Here is a 17095-nt window from a genome sequence, read left to right as displayed (position 1 = left end):
TTGACCAAATACTGACAGGAAGTCGTCACCGCAGCAGAGTTCTTCATCCGGAACGCCCCCTTGAGGTACATGTAGCGGTGCGTTGGTAGGTGGGTGTGATACGCAGACATGGTAGCATTTGTTTTGGGTCCTCTTTTACAGCGTTGAACGAAGGTACAGTCGTCATGAACGACCGTGAGCTGGACCTGACGGCGGCACAGAAAGCGACTAAGTCAAAATACCCTCCAATCAACAAGAAGTATGAATGTAAGTCTGATGTTATGACAATTAGCTTAGCGTAGCTAGCTTAGCTCGTTGAACGTTACTTACGTCAACTCGTGAACACTTGTTTTAAAGTCCAAAACCGCGTATGTGCTTTGAAGCGACTATTGTCACATCAATCCAGCTGTCACCAGCTCGTCTGACAGCAAGCCTCATTATGCCACCTTGTGTTTTACTATCACAGACCTGGATCACACGGCAGATGTACAGTGAGTGTGTTTCAATATCTTGGCGTGAACGCGCACGTGTGTCTCTGTTGTTCGGTCCCCGTCACATTTTCTGATCTCTCTTCCAAGAATTCACTCTTGGGGAAACGATCTCGAGGAGGCCTTCGAGCAGTGTGCCATGGGCATGTTTGGCTACATGACGGACACGGAGACGGTGGAGCCGATCGATACTGTTGAAGTGGAATCGGAGGGTGAGAGCAGAATCCATCAACCTTTTCTATACATCCGAGTTACCTGTCATGATGCTTTCAGATCACCGGCACTAAACCTCTATTTCATCTTCCCTTCTGCAAAGGAGACGACATGGAGTCTCTTCTTTTCCACTTCCTGGATGACTGGTTGTACAAGTTTAGTGCAGAGCTCTTCTTTGTTCCCAGGGTGAGTGTGTGTGTATATATATTTGGTAGTGGAAATGTTTACATGTTGTATCAAAGCATCTAGCGGAAGAACTAACACAGATTTATTCAACCCTGCCACAACAGGGAGACTTGAATAGTTATGCATAGTTTACATTATTTTCTTAATGTTTATATCTTCATAATAATTTATTTAATTTTAATTTAATTTATTTTCCTATGTTATTATCCTGATATAATAAGTTGTTACATCTATCCACTAGGAGGTAAAAGTTCTGCACATAGACAGAATGCACTTCAAGATCCGCTCCATTGGGTAAGTTGGGTTGCCTCTATATAATAAAGGTTATAAAAGGACAGGGATGGGGAAGTTTAACTCCAGATTTTTAAAACCTACCTAGTTCTCCTCTCAATTATCGTCTTGGTTACCCTCTATCTAATTTGTGTTTTTCTCTAGTTTTTTTTTCTATTTTATTCATCTCTTCCGAGCTGCTCTCTCATACGATTGTCTTTCTTTTATTAATTAAAGTTGGGGTGAAGAATTCTCTCTGGTAAAACATCCACAGGTAGGTAAAACGTCGCTGTAGAACAGCCCATTTTTTCAGATTATAATTCTGTATATAATAAAGTGATTAACTACATATACATAATGTTTATAATGCATTACAAAATATACATAAATGCTGGGTTTTTCTTATGTCTTCTTTTGTAAATCCAGGGAACTGAGGTGAAAGCCATCACATACTCCGCAATGCAGATCCACGATATTGACAAACCAGAGATATTTGCCATCATTGATATTTGACAATACCAGTCAAACCGCACTCCTGGTTCAATGAAACAGAAAATTCTACTTAGCCGATTTTAGTGGCCTTTTATCTAAAGCACTGTTTCCTGAATGATCAAATCTGGTTTTGTATTTCAAAAGCAAATTGTTTACAAACAGCAATCATTTCCCAACACGTAATGTTGGCTCTTTTCATACAGTTAATACTGAAAAGTCAAACTAATTTAGAACAATGCAACGTTTTTGACAAATTTTGTCAACCAGGTTTTACTCTTACTGCTTTTGCAAATTTTTATTTATAGCACATTTGACATGAATTGTGTTAATGCAACATTGTAAATAAATCTACATATTTTTCTGCTGTGGGGTTGATTTTAATGGTTGGTACTTTAAAATAAAATCTTGCTTTCGAATGATTTTTGGGTGCTTGGTCATTATGGAGGACAACATTGAATGAGTTTTGTAGTGCTTTGTGCATCAAGCACAAATGAATAATTATTGTGTACTGATTGTATCCTCAATTCAAATGTGTCACAGCTGCTCCTGGGTTTTGTTAGTGCCCTTATGATATTCATTGTACCTCTAATACCTAAAATTAAAACACATTAATAAGACCAGATTTTTTAAACTTCATATTCAGTTGGAATAGAACAGTAAGACTGGATAATCGTGACCTTTATAGATAGAGGAGGACACTTTTAAAAACAGTGTTGACTGAATAATCTGTGGCAGTTTCTACAAGCTGTTCTGTAGTACAGCGAAGTGCAAGCTGCATTATTTATGGAATTTACGATAGATGTGGTTAAATTAAAGCTTCACACTTTGATTTCCATCTCAACTAATCTCTTGACATGGATCAAATGTGTAAAATTCACTGCACAATTCGAAAACAATATTACGTACATTTGTGAGAACATTAGAAGCAAATTAGAAATAATAAACAATGGCATCGTGAATGATTCTTTATTGCAACAACTTTAACGCAACCGTTTTACACCCCCGTTGTTTTTGCAATGGAAGGCTTCTAACAGTATTCAGCATTGACGGAGATGATACGAAGACAATATTTCCTACAACGAACAGCAGGAGGCCGTTGAATCCACGACGAATATGCCGCTCTCTCCCGCAGACGCAACGTTATATCTACGGACTCTCCCTCCCGGCATCCCCGGCGGCGGTGACGTCACCGCCCCCCCTGCCGCGTCCCTCCGCCCACCGCGCGCTGAAATGCAGCTGCGCCATTGCTCCTTTGTCCATTGGAGAGAGCAGCGCGCCTCGCAGAACGGAAAAAAGACAGCCGGCCGTCCTGCAAAACTCCGCCGTGTATCGCGCCGCAGTTGTTGTCTTTTTCTCCTCCGCGAAACGCAGCGGGTGCTTCGGTTTTTTTAATCCGGCCGCGCGCTTCGGAGTTTTTTTTTCCTTCTTTTTAAAGATTTTTTTTTGTTGAATCCATCGTAGAGGCAAATCCACAAAGGAGGGGGGACAAAAATCAAAATGGAAGACACTAAATACCTCCCGGAGCTGCTGGCTGAGAAGGACAGCTTGGATTCGTCGTTCACGCACGCGACGAAACTCATCTCCGCAGGTAAAGTGAGCGAGAGCTTTCGACGCGAGAATGGCGAGAGGCCCGGCGTCGTTCTGCCCTAAACAAGTGGCCCGCACAATGGCGTAATGGACACGTGGTTGTGCGAGATGTGGGTCACACTCTGCTGTTTGAAAAATGTAATGTTTTGTTTTTAAGGTTTTGCGTTAACGCTCGAATAATTGATTTTAAATCGATGAAAGCGGCGCTAAACATCATCGCAAATACATTATATTTTTTGCAGTTCCTCGTGCATCGTCATTGCATTTTGGGGAGGAAAAAAAACTGTCTTTCTTGTCTACAGAAATTGAGAGGATTCAGAAAGGTGAAACAAAGAAAGAGCCGGAGAAGGAAACGTATCTGGACCTGTTTACCACCAAGAACCTCAAACTGAAGGAGCGGGTGCTCATCCCTACCAAGCAGTACCCCCGGGTAAGCGTTCGAGTCCCCGTGCTGGGTGTTGAGAATTGGCCCATTTGAGCTAAAATGAGCCACATGAAGATATGCATAATCCTGCACCGTCTCACAGGATTAAAGTAGTCTAAAGACCTGTTTGTGCATAATGCATTAATAAACTGTTTTTAGAATAAAGGACTTTGGGAGGCCTTGGGGTTGACTCACCCGATTTCCTTTTGGGAATTGCTACATATCCTTACTTACTGTTTCGCGATGATGTAATGCTATAATTAAATTGCAATGTCTCCTGCAGGTCAACTTTGTTGGTAAGCTATTGGGGCCACAGGGGAGCACAATCAAGAGACTCCAGGAAGAGACCGGTGCAAAGATTTCCGTTCTGGGTAAAGGCTCCATGAGAGACAAGAACAAGGTTGGAACCTTTTCCCTGCTGCACGATTCAAAAGGATGCTACCTGGTATCCCAAAGTGTTGTAACCTAATTTCTATTTCGTTCTCAGGAGGAAGAGTTGAGGAAAGGCGGTGAGGCCAAATATGCTCACTTGTCCATGGAGCTGCATGTGTTCATTGAGGTGATGGCACCCATTCCAGAGGCCTACATGCGCATGGCTCATGCCATGGAGGAGGTCAAGAAGTTCCTTATCCCGGTAAGTTCCCAGGGGAGCGGTTCACGACCCAGTTCCATTGACGTGGTGCATTGACGGTTGCCATGGGAACGAACATACTTTGCATTGGATGATTTTTTTTCATGCTTGCATTAGAATCACAAATGAACAGTTAATCTTTTGTACGTATCGTGCTGCAGGTGTGAACGTGGCACAGTTTGGCTGTTCCATGAACATGCTAATTGACATGTTGGGATCTTTTGTAGGAGCCCGGTGAACATGACCCGTACATGGATCCCCACTTCCTAAACGGATCCCAGGATGGAAGCAGGGGACGGGGCGGTCACCTCGGGAGGGGGAGGGGAGGACCCCCTGGTAGTGGAGGGCCAAGGTAGGAACGTGTCACTTTTTTTGTTTTTGTTTTGTTGGTGCTAGTTTTGAGGCTCTGCGTTTACAGTTTGTTAAATTCTACAACCTGGTTGACTGTCCACAGGGGGCGAGGGATGCCACGCGGGGCTCCCCGGGGATCAATGCGCGGCGGAGGCCCGCGAGGGGGCTTAGGCCGCGGCAACGGCCATCGAGGTGCCCCATCCGGTAGGGGCGGACCGCCCTCTGCTCCCAATAGAGGAGGCTCCGCTCCCCGCTCTAGACCGCCTGCAGCTGGGGCTCCGAGGATGCTCCCCTCTGCAGCCATGTCCCATCAAGGTCCTCCCTCTACATCACAGTCCAAAACCGATGGCTATGAGGACTACGTAAGTTGATGCTTATTTAATTGCTTGACCATGATGATCTCTTATTGGGTGCAATGTGGGTACCTTGGGTTGCATTACTAGTGACACACTTAACATTGACTAACTTAATTTGTTGCCATTTTAGCCTGCCTATGAGGAGCAGTATGCAGAGCCTACCTACGAAGGATATGAAAACTATTACAATCAGCAACCTGCCCCTGCGTAAGTCAAAATGAAATTGGGTCCCCCTACCTGCCCACTAACTATGACGATATAAATACCATACTCACACTATTCTACTGCCCACAGGGATACTGAGTATTATGATTATGGACATGGAGAGGCCCAGGAAACCCCGTATGAGCCCTATGGTAAGATGATCTTGTTTTTGCAGCATGCACTCACTCACTGAGGACACTTTTTGGAGGGTTGGGTTGTTTACCTCACTGATGATTTTCGTGTGTGTGTGTGTGTCTCTGTCTTTACAGCTCAGGATGAGTGGGACAACTCATGGTCCAGCTCCGGTGCCGGAGGCAAGACCACCGCCCCCAGGCAGTCGAAGGGAACGTATAGAGAGCATCCCTACGGAAGATACTGAACGGCTACTGGTAGAGAGTTGCTATGGCAACTGTCTCCGATTGTAACTCACTGAACGTTTCAAAAAGTAATTCCCCTTTCGTTTGTTCCCTTTTTTTATGGTTTATTTTATTTTTTTATTTTTTAAACCCGGTAGATGTTTTGTTGGCTGTATCATAGTGCAAGAGGAGAAACGTGAAGACGGTTTTTCGTTGTTTACCTGTTTCCATTTAATGTTTGTTTCAGTTGGGTAGTTGGCAGGTCCTAGTGACATAACCCTAACAAAGAAAACAGAGTAACCTTTTAATGATTTATCGTTTAAGTTAATTGCGTCTGAACAAAATGTGACTATGGCGATAAATTCTTCTCACGTGGGCTGCATTCTAAAAGTCCTTCGTGACTGGACAAAAGCGATTCCCAATGCCTCAATGTAACTTTACTTTAACCGATGTAGTCACAAACTCAAATACAGCCCTGAGCCGTTTTGATAAATAAGTCTTATCTTAGATTTGTTTACACTGCAATATAACTCAAGTGTGTGAAGTTATAGAGTATCCTAAAATACTATTGAAATCAATTTGGCAAAGAAAAGTATATTTGCTTCACTTTACAATTGATTTATTGTGATCTGACTATTACTTGCGAAATCAACGTTGATCGACTAATTCTTGGAAAGCCTGAAGGATTAACAATCCTTACTATGTGAGAGGAAGGCAGCAGCCAACTCAATATTTTGTACATAACCTTAGAAAAACTGTGTATGCTTTAAGCCGTATCGTCTCCAAAATGCATAATGCCTGTGTTCCTTTTGGCTAAATAGGATACTAAATATATCCCCAAATGTTTTTCTGCAGTGCGTGTTTCAATAAAGTTTCTAGTTTCTTTTTAATCAAACTAAACATGGTATTTTGCCTTTGTTGTACCAAAGGAATGCCTTCAGTTTGTGAAAGTGGTCCTGAGGGTTTCTCAACAACGCTGAATAAGCTGTATGTATACACAAAAAAAAAAAACTCAAAACAAAAGCAGTGCTCTGACATGGAGCTTATCCTCTTCGTCTGTTTTTCAAAACTTATCTAAATGACACATGTAATGTCGCCTTCAAAACAAATAAAAAAAGCTCATTCCTTGAGGTAATGTGCGGCCAAATATGTTTGAACTGAGAATGATGTAGTGCTTGAACATTGATTGTCATTAACCTTCAATTAGTGTATCTATTCAAGCTCTCAAGAGAGCAATGTATCTTCAGCCACTTGAAATAACTGAATTTCAACAGTATTTCAAATCAAGCTTGCAGGGATCTTACTTGACTTTGATGCAAAGTCATGCTGGCTGGTTTTTATAAAAGAAAAAAATCGCAGAGGAGAGGATTCTAAAAGCCTAAAGATCGCCGCAAGAAGGTAAAACTAACCCCAACACTCATTTATTAGATTTTTTTTTTTGTTTTGTTTTTTTTGTTTTCTGTGCAAAACATCAAGTAATGAAAGTCATCCAAAACATATCCAAAACATTGAAGTACAAAATTATGCTATCTGTAGTTATTTCCGAGCAAAATAAGCCGTACAAAACAACCAGAAATGGTTGTGATGCAACTCTTGCTCAAATAAAACCAATAATGGTCCATTCATTTCACTCAATACTTATCAATTTCCATCTTGATAATTTCTGTAGAATGTAGATTAATGAAAATTAGTAGTTTCACTCAAAACGTTAAAACTTCCCATTGGTGGACAAAACCTTTCAGCTTGAGTTGCATGATACTTTTTTTTTTTTTTAGTCTAAAGTTGGTTTTGCATGTGTGTTACTCACTGCACAAAGTCGCTGTGCTTTCCAAGATCTAATTTCTGTTTCTCTTTTTAGGTTGTCAGAAAGACTGTAGGTGCAGTTGACACATTGATCTCCAGTTTACCAGGATTTTTATGGTCAGTTGGAAGTTACTGCATGCAAGTGTTTGCCTTCAACTGTGCTGTGAGCATTGAACATTTTCTTTTCTTCTTTTCCGACAGGTCCATTGAAAGTCCCTGGATCGAGCGGGGCCTTGCTGTGTCGCTGACTGCTTGGTCAATACTGTCCCTTCAAGGGATTTGTAGGTTTTTAAAAAGAAAAATACTAAGGATCTGATCATGTGGAATTTTAATGTTGTTTTTTTACATTTTTTATTTTAATGTGTCCAGTTATTCATTTTTACATACAATTTTTTTACTGCATTTTTATTAAAAAAATAGTCAAAAAAATGACTTGTTTCCTACTTTTTTGGTCACCATAAACAGCCATGTCACGTCAGAGCGATGGTTGTCGTGCACATCTTGAATTTGCATCAGTTCTATTATGACGTCACTGTTTTATCAAAGACAAAACCACTGTAGTCTTGAATTTGCAGAACCGTATGTGTATACGGTCACGTACGCGTACATGGAATTTGACTTGTTACACATGCACTCAATTACAAAAAACAGTCCACACAAAAAGTTAATAAACTGTTAATTAAGAAAAGGGGAAAACGCGTTTAATTAACTGCACAATTATAGTTAATGAAAAGTATCAATACACACTGAACTATTCCACTGAATGTGATAGTGTATTTTAGCCCAGATAATGTAACGCGTGTAGTCGCATTGCTGTGCTGGTCTGAATATCGGTGTATTGTCCCTTTAACGGACTCTCCTCCCTCATGTCGCTCCCGGATCCGCGCCCCCGTCTGCTAGCGGCTACTTTCACATCAACAATGACTCTCTTCGCCGATTTCAATGGAAAACACGCCAGTATTTCAACCGATATCTTGAAAATGCATCGTGTTTAACTGCAACGGCGGCTTCTGCGGCGGATAACGGAGCCTGCCTCCGGTAAGCTTGCATTTAGCGGTGCAGCCGGTTTGGTAGGTTGGTTTGGCAGCTAACTAGCTAACAAGCTAGCTAACCAGCAAGCTAGCTAGTTAGACACACCGCTAGCGTAGGCCTCGATCTTTGTTTTTGATCAAGCATGGTCTCGGCGGGCTGATTCGCTCGTGGAACGTTGGGTTTCCCCTCTGACTCGTGTCCTTTCACCCTCGTAAAACATAGAGACCGGGAAGAGAGCGAATTATGTCGCTTCTTAGCTAGCTTGTGGTGTCAGCTTCCGCAATAAACAACTTGCAGCATATGCAAAAAAGACGCTATGCAGTTATCTTCAAGTCCTCCAACAACGACAGCTGATCGTGTGTATTTCCGAGGGAGATTTTTCCTGCAGATCTATTTGACTTTGCACCCGCTGTGATTTGCCACAACGCCTTAAACTTGCAAATATGTGTTGATGATGTGGTTGTTGTTGTGACTCTTGTGTTCCGCTCCCTCCTGTCAGCTCTGTGACATCAGATATGTAACTTCACTAACTGATGCTCTCTTCTGGAATTCCGTCCTACGTGATACATATCACAGACCGACACAAACCATTAGTCACTTTAAACATTATTACATCTCTCCTCACTCACTGTGACCTGCTTCCACGTAAGCAGATAAAAGCAAAGGAGGAGAGGAATCCTAAAAGCAGCTGGGAGAAGTCGGCTGCTTGTGTGTCTGCGATGGCTGGCGGAAGGAGAGGGGCGAACCGCACCACGTACTGCAGACCGCCCCTGAGCAACGAACCGGGCTCGGTCAGCAACGGCAACCACTCCACCAGCTCCCCGGTCACAGGGGTGCGATCCCGCGCCAGGTAAGCCCTGGTTTACCGCTGCTGAAACACACCCCGAGGGACCCCCCCCCGCTCCGCATCCCCACTCCCGATGGACCGCTCCTCATCGAGGCTGCAGATGTGTCCCGCTGCCCAATTGTCTCGACACGTGCAACATCACAATAACGCGGCTTCCCTCCGTCTGCAGGAACGGCTCGGGGACGTGCATGTCCAATCCCCCTCTGGCCGCGCAGACGGTTGTTCCCCTGAAGCACTGTAAGATCCCCGAGCTGTCCGTGGATCGCAACGTGCTGTTCGAGCTCCATCTTTTCTTCTGCCACCTCATCGCCCTCTTTGTCCATTACGTCAACATCTACAAGACCGTGTGGTGGTACCCCCCATCACATCCTCCCTCGCACACTTCCCTGGTGAGCACTCGGTGGTCAGCTGTTGACGGTCCCGTTTGTTTTGGTTTATCGGGTGTTATTGTTAGCAGTCACCGTATCTCTGTTTTTGAGATTTTCATATCTGGGATTTTCAGGTTGTGCTTCGTAGCACTGTTAAAGTAAGAAATAACCCTGATTCAATCTTATTATTTGCAGAACTTTCACCTCATCGATTATAACATGCTGGTGTTCATAATCATCGTACTGGCGAGGAGGTTAATTGCAGCGATTGTCAAAGAGGTAAGACTTCAACTTTTGGCTTCTATCTTTTTCCGAATTTAGCTTTAGTGCCTGACGTGTGCTCCGCTCTCTGTGGTTGATGCAAACGAGGCCGGCGCTTCGCCTTTTCCCCTCGCGCATCTTTCCCCTTCAAAACTGTATTAATGCGACAATTCTGTTTTCGCTGCATCGCCCGGCGCAGGCGTCACAGAGTGGGAAGCTGTCCTTCCCTCATTCCATCTTCCTGGTGATGGCGCGGTTCGCCGTGCTAACGCTGACGGGCTGGAGCCTTTGCCGCTCACTCATTTACCTGTTCAGGACGTACTCCGTCCTCAGCCTGCTCTTCCTCTGCTACCCGTGAGTACACACGAGGAGGACGAAGAGGCTCGTGCCGGATCAACAAGCTATTTTTGGTGCACGTTATACAAATGTTAATGCATTTGCATGTATTTGATAGATTTTCTTATGTCAGTATTGTGTCCTGCTGATGTTTTATGCGTTCGTGTGTTCATATCTGTTTTCACCGAGGCTTTAGTCTGCTAAGCGTTGTGTTTCCCTTCCCACAGATTCGGGATGTACATTCCATTCTTCCGGCTGAGCTGCGACTTCCGGCGGGCAGGTCTGCTCTCCCCCGTCGCCAGCATCGGCTCCAAGGAGGTGGGCAGCGCGGCTCGGGGCAAAGACTACTTGAGCGTGCTGAAGGAGACGTGGAAGCAGCACACCAGCCAGCTGTACGGCGTCCAGGCCATGCCGACTCACGCCTGCTGCCTCTCCCCGGATCTCATCCGCAAGGAGGTGGAGTACCTGAAGATGGACTTCAACTGGAGGATGAAGGAGGTGCTGGTCAGCTCGATGCTCAGCGCTTACTACGTGGCCTTTGTTCCCGTCTGGTTTGTCAAGGTGCGAAACTGTCCGAATTGTAACTCACACACACGTTAATAAGTGAATATGCTTTAATATCGCTTCTGTTTTCTCTCAGAGTACACAGTATGTAGACAAGCGCTGGTCTTGTGAGCTGTTCATCCTGGTGTCCGTCAGTACGTCAGTCATCCTCATGAGGCACCTGTTGCCACCTCGGTACTGTGACCTGCTTCACAAAGCCGCAGCGCACCTGGGCTGCTGGCAGAAAGTAGACCCCTCGCTCTGCTCCAATGTTCTTCAGCACATGTATGTACCACTCGGGGTGTGCTGCAGGGCTCTGGGTGTGTTTGGACTAATTTGATTTGATTTGCTAATTAAAATCTGCTCTCTGTGTTTGCTCAGATGGACAGAAGAGTACATGTGGCCACAGGGAGTCCTGGTCAAACATAATAAGAACGTCTACAAGGCCATGGGCCACTACAATGTGGCCGTTCCGTCAGACGTGTCCCATTATCGCTTCTATGTGAGTATTCCCAATTTTCTGTACCGCCGGTTTTGCAAAGTATTTGCTGTACTATAAAAAGCCGGCGACTCGCACTCGCTTAATGACCGAATCTCTTTCCCTCCCCTCAGTTCTTTTTCAACAGGCCTTTACGGATATTGAACATACTCATCATCTTGGAGGGTGCCATGATATTCTACCAGCTCTACTCGTTGATATGTTCAGAAAAGTGGCATCAGACGATATCGCTGGCCCTGATCCTCTTCAGTAACTACTACGCCTTCTTCAAGCTGCTCAGAGACAGAATAGTGCTAGGGAAGGCGTACTCGTACTCAAACAGCTCATCGGACCACAAAGTCAGTTAGATTTCAGTTGTCGTTCACATTCACTTTGGAACAAAAAAAAAAACATGCCTAAGAGCTGTGTATTTTTTCTACAAACTGCATTTTCTGTCACGTTTTTGTTCTGATCTGCCATAATAAAAAAAGACATATTTTTGTATTACTTTAAAGGTTTGATGGATTGATTTTTTTACTTTTTTTGGTAAACCTTTTTTTTCCCGCCAATTTCCTTTACATCCTGTAACGATGGAGGGTTTCGAATACACAGATTCAACAATCCAGATTACGACGGCGGTACGAAGTAAATGTCTTTTAGGCCTTACAGTGATGGAATATAACAAAGTGTCTGTTTGAATAGAGCATTTAGTGGAATTCTAAGAATTTTAAGACTTATATCAGGAGTCAGGAAACATTTATTGCCATAATATGTCAGACAAACAAGGAATTTGACTTGGCGGTTGGTGCGTAACAGCAGACAGTACGACAATGGACGACATAAAATATAATGCTATGGGTTAGTCGTATAAGGCTATGGATTGGTTTACAAATAAAGGAATATAGTCAATGTTTCAAAATTAAAAATAAAGTGCCCCAGCGAATATTTCCATTTCTTGCTACCTTGTATTACAATACATTATCAGGAAATATCTAGATTTTTACTTGACCAAATACATTTGACATAACTAGCTATTTTGCCGATTCATATTATTAATACAATTTTTGAAATAAGCCCAACAATTATGTTTATGTTGATTAGACAACTAAATAATCATTATTGGGAACTAAGCTAAAATGGCATTGTATAGAGTGGTTGAAATCAACCACAACTGCACATTAGTGATGATTACACACTCGTCACTAATCCAGTAAAATGATTTATATATGAAATCTATCAACATCTGTAACTAGTATATTTTGATAACGTGTATAAGGATGAAGTAGCTACTGTAGGAATAGTGTCATATTTCAAGATGTCACGGGGAGACCAGGGGGAATATGGGGGGGGCATACTGGCGTTGCCAAGCAACCACAAAAGGCAGACCCCACCCTCCACCCTCCCCTCCAGGCTGTGATAGGACGAGGATGTGCTTGCGTCACCACACCGCGGGGAGTACTGTCCCTTTAAGGCGCATAAAGCCCGACCGCTCCGCACCGGGAGCGCGCATCGATGTGGCGCTCCGCATTCGATCAGTGATCAGCAGCGATTTACAGCCGCGATCCGGCGTCCGAACGGGGGGGTTTCGATTGCAGATCGCCGCACATCAGGTCCGCTTAGACCTTTTGTAGATGTCGGGGGGAGAAATCTGACGGTTTCGCTCGGCCGGTTCGCTCTCCGGTGCGCGATTGATTCGGTAAGTCGCGTCCGTGTCCCTCGCGGATGATCAATGCTATCTTGTTTACGCGGATTTGAACACACGGATAAGCAAACCGCGGTGTCCGCATCGTCCCGGAAGCAGTTTTTCCAATTGAAAGGGCAGTAAATAAGGGTTCCCGGGGTGCGAAGGGGCCCTTTGCCTTCTAACGATACTCTGGGATTAAGGAGATGAGGCTGTGAGTGGTTCCATCCTGCTGGATAACAATAAACAACCGCTCTGCCGCTGTGGCTGCAGACATCAGTGACACACGTTTAAAATACCACACAGAAGTTAACGAAGACTGAAAGTCTTGCAATGCTACCTTTTTTTATTTCTAGTAAAATACCTGAATTTATTTATCGGGTTGAGCCTGTAACATTTGATTGGGTAAAGAAAGGAAAAGAAGTGAAAGATGTTGCAGGGTTAAGTGATCGGACTAAAAGGGTGTAAATAGATAATAGTAAGACATTTAAACTCCACTATCTTACTGCGGGAAGATCTACAGTGGGAAGTAGGACGATAATAACGCAGTATATTGATTTTCTCCATCAGCCATTTGTCTGAAAGCTGTGCACATTAGGTCCATTAGCATTATTAGATCAATGTTACATATATTTTTATTATTTCTATTTTTCGCATGTACTTGATGTGTTTGTTTGGAAATCAAAACAGTAACATGTGACCTTCACTTCACACATACTCTAGAAGGTATTTCTACTTTGAGGCTGCTCTAAAAATATCTTTCTAGGCCAATGTTTCACTTTCTCTCGACACCAGGAGACTATTACGAAAAAATATATATTATTGTCATTTGAAAATCACATAATCTTCCTGACTATTTGTATACATATATGGTAGCCCGCCCCCCCCCCCCCCCCCCCCTCCTTAACCCTGACCATTATAGATGTGACAAAGCCCTTTTCTCAGAACGGGCTGCAGGTTTTTTTTTTTTTTTTTTTTAACATCCTACCTTTGTTCCTTCAGGACGTCCTGTACACCAGCCAGGCAGGCAGTGCCCCCGCTCATCTTACCCCCACCCGGGGTGCTTCACCCATAAGATAAATGATAATGGAAGACAAACGCAAGAAACGGAGCCCAAAGGTGTCCCTTCCCCAGCCCCCTCCTCCCCCCGTCAACCCTCGCAAGGTCTGCGTCATGCCGGCCAGCAAAAGTGCCACCTTCTCCCTCGGCCTGCCGCAGCCCCCCTCCCCCAAGAACCGGGGCAAGTTCAAGAGGTCCATCGGAGCGCCGGGGCAGCCCAAGGAGGTGTTCACGGCCGTGGTTGCTCCACCGAAGATCACCAGGTTTGTCTCGAACTGTAACGGGGAGATATGAATACGTCCCATCCATTTACAAACGGGACGTCTGATGGAAACGATCACATACAATCTGAGTGATCTTTTAAGTCCCTTTCGAAATTGGCATTTAAAAACACAGGGAAAAGTCATCTTTATAATAATTAGTTGTATCTCCTCAGGAAGGATTTGTCTTGTGTGATCTTTTCTTTAACAACTGTCATTTAACGGATGAAAAGCAGTAAATTTAGCAGTAATGTGAACCCACTGCAAGTCCGCAACTGTTGAACAGTTTCGCTTTCAGTCCTCGCAGTTTGGGAGAAGTAGACGAGGCAGGATAATGTACGGCCAAAGCCCTGTTTGTCAGGACTGGGATTTACAAGGACAGATTCGGTATCATTGTTCCTCTTTGTTTTTTCTCTCAGGCCCCCCAAGGAGAAGCCCAGGGCCCCCCAGCCCGCCGGCCCCAGCAGGGTGGTCCAGTCCTCCCCCCTGCAGCACTCGTTTCTCACAGACGTCTCGGATGTGAGAGAGATGGAGGGAGGCCTCCTCAACCTCCTCAACGACTTTCACTCGGGCAAACTACAGGCTTTCGGTAAGACGACCTCGATCAGCGGGGCCCCCGGAGGGAATATTCGGTTACGGGCTGAAAATAAAATCCCCTTGAAAAGACGAATCAAACTGAAATCCGATAGTCGCGTGGCCATTTTTACCCCTCCGGCACCATGGGTATACTCCAAGTTGCGCTGGTCTACTTTTCTAGGTAAGGTGTGCTCCTTTGAGCAGCTGGAGCATGTGAGGGAGATGCAGGAGAAGCTGGCTCAACTGCACTTCAGCCTGGACAGCCACGTGGAGGAGCTTTCAGAGGACCAGAGGAAGTGCGCCGCCGACCACAACCTGGAGCACCTGCTCTGTAACGTAAGCGCCGGCCACAGCAGCAAAGGTCACGCTGGCTTGGGCTTCTTTTGATCAGACAAGACACAGATGATCCGTCTCCACCCGGTCATAAAGTTGCACGCGTTTCCTTTTTATATTGTGCACTTATTTTTAGAATTTCCCTAATTTTTGCCACAACCACACAAAATTATTAGAAAATAGTTTAACTATTTCAGATTCACATTTTGAATGACAAAATTCTAAGTGGGTTAATTCTCAACAAAAAACGATAATATGAGAAAAAAATTCAGAGAAGAATGATTGAGACTGATGATTATATCCTGGGAACACAAGTTATTAAGTCTACAAAGTGTCATTTGAATATTCATAAGAAGAGTGAAATACTTGTACTGTAAACTCCCCAAAAAGAAAGAATACATCGTTGGTACCAAACCGATCTTTCTTCCTTCCACTCTTCACAGCTGTGAAGCTCCCGTTGAAGCAGATCATTCACAGAAAAGGGATGCCGGGTTTAATGCTGATTATTATCCAGCACAAACCCGCCTACTGTAGTCCCAGAATGCCTTGGGAGAGCTTCTATTGCTAGAATGTTGTGTGGCCAGTATCCTGCAGGGCAGCGGGTGAGGGAGGTGAGGAAAGGCCTTTGGCTCGTCACAGATACCGCCGACAGGAATGCTCAATAGCTGTGGCGCCGGAGGATAATCGTCCCTCAGGGGGGCAGAAGGGCCGTGAAGTTACTCTCATAAGGGAAGTTGACCGGTTGCTTTTGTAAACAACGACGCCGTTCAATATTTACCGGAGACACGGAGGCTGCTGTGTAATATGATAATGAAGTGATTAGTAACCTGAACTTCCACACCGTGTTCTAATTTTGGCTCTTTCTATTTTGATCAAACCTCTCACCTACTTCTTCATTTGTTCCTGCAGCTGGAGGAGCTCAGCACCTCGATGTATCCTTTTCCTACAGCCGAAATGTTTGTTTATGGAAGTCGCCCGGCGGCGACACGTTTTTTTTTTTTTTTTCTTTCTATAATCCAGTTTAACTTCGGTGTTTGTCTGTTTTGAATCTTTAATGTTTGTTCAGACAAAAGCTCCACTTGGCAGAGAACCAGGACGTGCCCAAGACATCCGGCCCCTGACACGCTCCCCTTCTCCCAACATCTCACCAGTCCGGGTTGCCATGGCATCGATCCAGCTGCCTTAGTAACGAAATGGAAAGATCTACAGGAGGAGGAGGAGCCATTTCTCCATTCGGTGAAGCAGAGGGAACAATTCAGTGACTCAAAACCAAACCCATTCCCCCCCCAGTTATGGCGCATTAAACAATCAGACGGTTTGTCAAGCTGCCGGGCGTGACAACGTCGTGTTCAAGTCTTTTGCGTGTTCCTGGAAGTTGCATAACGATTCATTTAATCCAGGTGGAGGCCTCGGTTTTCTATGTCACAAAAGCAAACTTCCGAACCCTTTTCCAGAAGTTGATTTCACAGTACGCCTCGTCTCTTGCATCATCTCAGAAGGTTTGCCTCACTGTTTGCAAAGTTAAGAACTAGAACTTGTCGACACCACTGTGGTTCGCTCAGAACTTAGAAAGGGAGTTTTCACTTTTGCTATTATTCAGAATGCCCTTCGTTGCTTTTATAGGTTTAATAGTGGAAAATAAATACTGGATTGAATGAAAGATGGGATCTTTGATACATTTTAAAGGGTCTATGTAAAAAGATACTAAATGTATGTTTGATAAACCTGCATGTAAAATGGTTACTATGTTTTGCCAATGTGCGATCAAGCTACTGTATTTGTTGACACTGATGGGTTGAAATAACTTGAGCTGGGATGATTTCGTGGGAACTTTTTCAGGGTTATTACTGTACTGAAATGCTCTAAAATGATCTACTGTAACACATGATACTGTGTTGTTTGATAGCACATCTAAAGCGGTGCGCTGAAAGAATGGCAGCTACTTTTATAATTAAAGGTTTAGGTGGTCAGATTGTGATTT

General features: G+C 44.2%; 4 protein-coding genes across 8 annotated transcripts; all 4 read left to right on the top strand.

Moving 5' to 3' along the window:
• The first annotated feature begins 110 nt into the window (after positions 1–110).
• zbtb8os (zinc finger and BTB domain containing 8 opposite strand) lies at positions 111–2047 on the top strand. Its single transcript, XM_040199004.2, has 7 exons — positions 111–246; positions 446–470; positions 558–679; positions 784–866; positions 1108–1160; positions 1374–1410; positions 1563–2047. Exons 1-7 carry the CDS (start codon positions 165–167, stop codon positions 1647–1649), a joined length of 489 nt encoding a protein of 162 aa, XP_040054938.1. The 5' UTR covers positions 111–164; the 3' UTR covers positions 1650–2047.
• A 743-nt stretch (positions 2048–2790) lies between these two features.
• LOC120832568 (KH domain-containing, RNA-binding, signal transduction-associated protein 1) lies at positions 2791–7642 on the top strand. Of its 3 annotated transcripts, XR_005714228.2 has the most exons (11): positions 2791–3216; positions 3518–3645; positions 3923–4039; positions 4127–4273; positions 4498–4622; positions 4725–4983; positions 5108–5184; positions 5272–5333; positions 5451–5626; positions 7396–7457; positions 7542–7642. XR_005714228.2 is itself a non-coding variant. In XM_040198958.2 (9 exons), the coding sequence occupies exons 1-9, from the start codon at positions 3126–3128 to the stop codon at positions 5558–5560; spliced, it is 1116 nt and encodes a 371-aa protein (XP_040054892.1). In that variant the 5' UTR covers positions 2791–3125; the 3' UTR covers positions 5561–6432. The 3 variants fall into 3 exon arrangements, 1 of the variants encoding a protein (XP_040054892.1); XR_005714227.2 differs by lacking the exons at positions 7396–7457; positions 7542–7642 and adding an exon at positions 6467–6672; XM_040198958.2 differs by lacking the exons at positions 7396–7457; positions 7542–7642 and having other exon boundaries at positions 5451–6432.
• Positions 7643–8147: 505 nt separating this feature from the next.
• Positions 8148–11719, top strand: tmem39b (transmembrane protein 39B). 2 transcript variants are annotated; one of them, XM_040198903.2, is made up of 9 exons: positions 8148–8378; positions 9026–9222; positions 9389–9608; positions 9783–9866; positions 10048–10202; positions 10412–10745; positions 10825–11012; positions 11109–11229; positions 11340–11719. In XM_040198903.2, exons 2-9 carry the CDS (start codon positions 9092–9094, stop codon positions 11571–11573), a joined length of 1467 nt encoding a protein of 488 aa, XP_040054837.1. In that variant the 5' UTR covers positions 8148–8378; positions 9026–9091; the 3' UTR covers positions 11574–11719. The 2 variants fall into 2 exon arrangements, with proteins under 2 accessions (XP_040054837.1, XP_040054838.1); XM_040198904.2 differs by having other exon boundaries at positions 9023–9222.
• Positions 11720–12620: 901 nt separating this feature from the next.
• On the top strand, positions 12621–17084 carry ccdc28b (coiled-coil domain containing 28B). 2 transcript variants are annotated; one of them, XM_040198987.2, is made up of 6 exons: positions 12621–12901; positions 13889–14208; positions 14625–14794; positions 14963–15117; positions 16024–16046; positions 16181–17084. In XM_040198987.2, exons 2-6 carry the CDS (start codon positions 13967–13969, stop codon positions 16233–16235), a joined length of 645 nt encoding a protein of 214 aa, XP_040054921.1. In that variant the 5' UTR covers positions 12621–12901; positions 13889–13966; the 3' UTR covers positions 16236–17084. The 2 variants fall into 2 exon arrangements, with proteins under 2 accessions (XP_040054921.1, XP_077945583.1); XM_078089457.1 differs by lacking the exons at positions 16024–16046; positions 16181–17084 and adding an exon at positions 15709–15861.
• The last annotated feature ends 11 nt before the right edge of the window (positions 17085–17095 follow it).

This window comes from Gasterosteus aculeatus, chromosome 15 (genome assembly GCF_964276395.1).
Source record: "Gasterosteus aculeatus chromosome 15, fGasAcu3.hap1.1, whole genome shotgun sequence".
Classification (NCBI taxonomy): Eukaryota; Metazoa; Chordata; class Actinopteri; order Perciformes; family Gasterosteidae; genus Gasterosteus; species Gasterosteus aculeatus.
This window is presented reverse-complemented; position numbering and strand designations above follow the sequence as displayed.

What these genes read in the sequence shown, in the direction of transcription:
- zbtb8os (XM_040199004.2), top strand. Translation starts at nt 165, where the DNA reads ATGAACGACCGTGAGCTGGACCTGACGGCGGCACAGAAAGCGACTAAG. An exon ending in GATCACACGGCAGATGTACA is followed by an intron (nt 471 to 557) that starts GTGAGTGTGTTT and finishes CTCTCTTCCAAG; the next exon opens with AATTCACTCTTGGGGAAACG. An exon ending in AGCTCTTCTTTGTTCCCAGG is followed by an intron (nt 867 to 1,107) that starts GTGAGTGTGTGT and finishes TCTATCCACTAG; the next exon opens with GAGGTAAAAGTTCTGCACAT.
- LOC120832568 (XM_040198958.2), top strand. Translation starts at nt 3,126, where the DNA reads ATGGAAGACACTAAATACCTCCCGGAGCTGCTGGCTGAGAAGGACAGC. An exon ending in CCGATGGCTATGAGGACTAC is followed by an intron (nt 4,984 to 5,107) that starts GTAAGTTGATGC and finishes TTGCCATTTTAG; the next exon opens with CCTGCCTATGAGGAGCAGTA. An exon ending in AACCCCGTATGAGCCCTATG is followed by an intron (nt 5,334 to 5,450) that starts GTAAGATGATCT and finishes CTGTCTTTACAG; the next exon opens with CTCAGGATGAGTGGGACAAC.
- tmem39b (XM_040198903.2), top strand. Translation starts at nt 9,092, where the DNA reads ATGGCTGGCGGAAGGAGAGGGGCGAACCGCACCACGTACTGCAGACCG. An exon ending in TTGCAGCGATTGTCAAAGAG is followed by an intron (nt 9,867 to 10,047) that starts GTAAGACTTCAA and finishes CGCCCGGCGCAG; the next exon opens with GCGTCACAGAGTGGGAAGCT. An exon ending in TGTCCCATTATCGCTTCTAT is followed by an intron (nt 11,230 to 11,339) that starts GTGAGTATTCCC and finishes CCCTCCCCTCAG; the next exon opens with TTCTTTTTCAACAGGCCTTT.
- ccdc28b (XM_040198987.2), top strand. Translation starts at nt 13,967, where the DNA reads ATGATAATGGAAGACAAACGCAAGAAACGGAGCCCAAAGGTGTCCCTT. An exon ending in GGGCAAACTACAGGCTTTCG is followed by an intron (nt 14,795 to 14,962) that starts GTAAGACGACCT and finishes CTACTTTTCTAG; the next exon opens with GTAAGGTGTGCTCCTTTGAG. An exon ending in TGGAGCACCTGCTCTGTAAC is followed by an intron (nt 15,118 to 16,023) that starts GTAAGCGCCGGC and finishes TTGTTCCTGCAG; the next exon opens with CTGGAGGAGCTCAGCACCTC.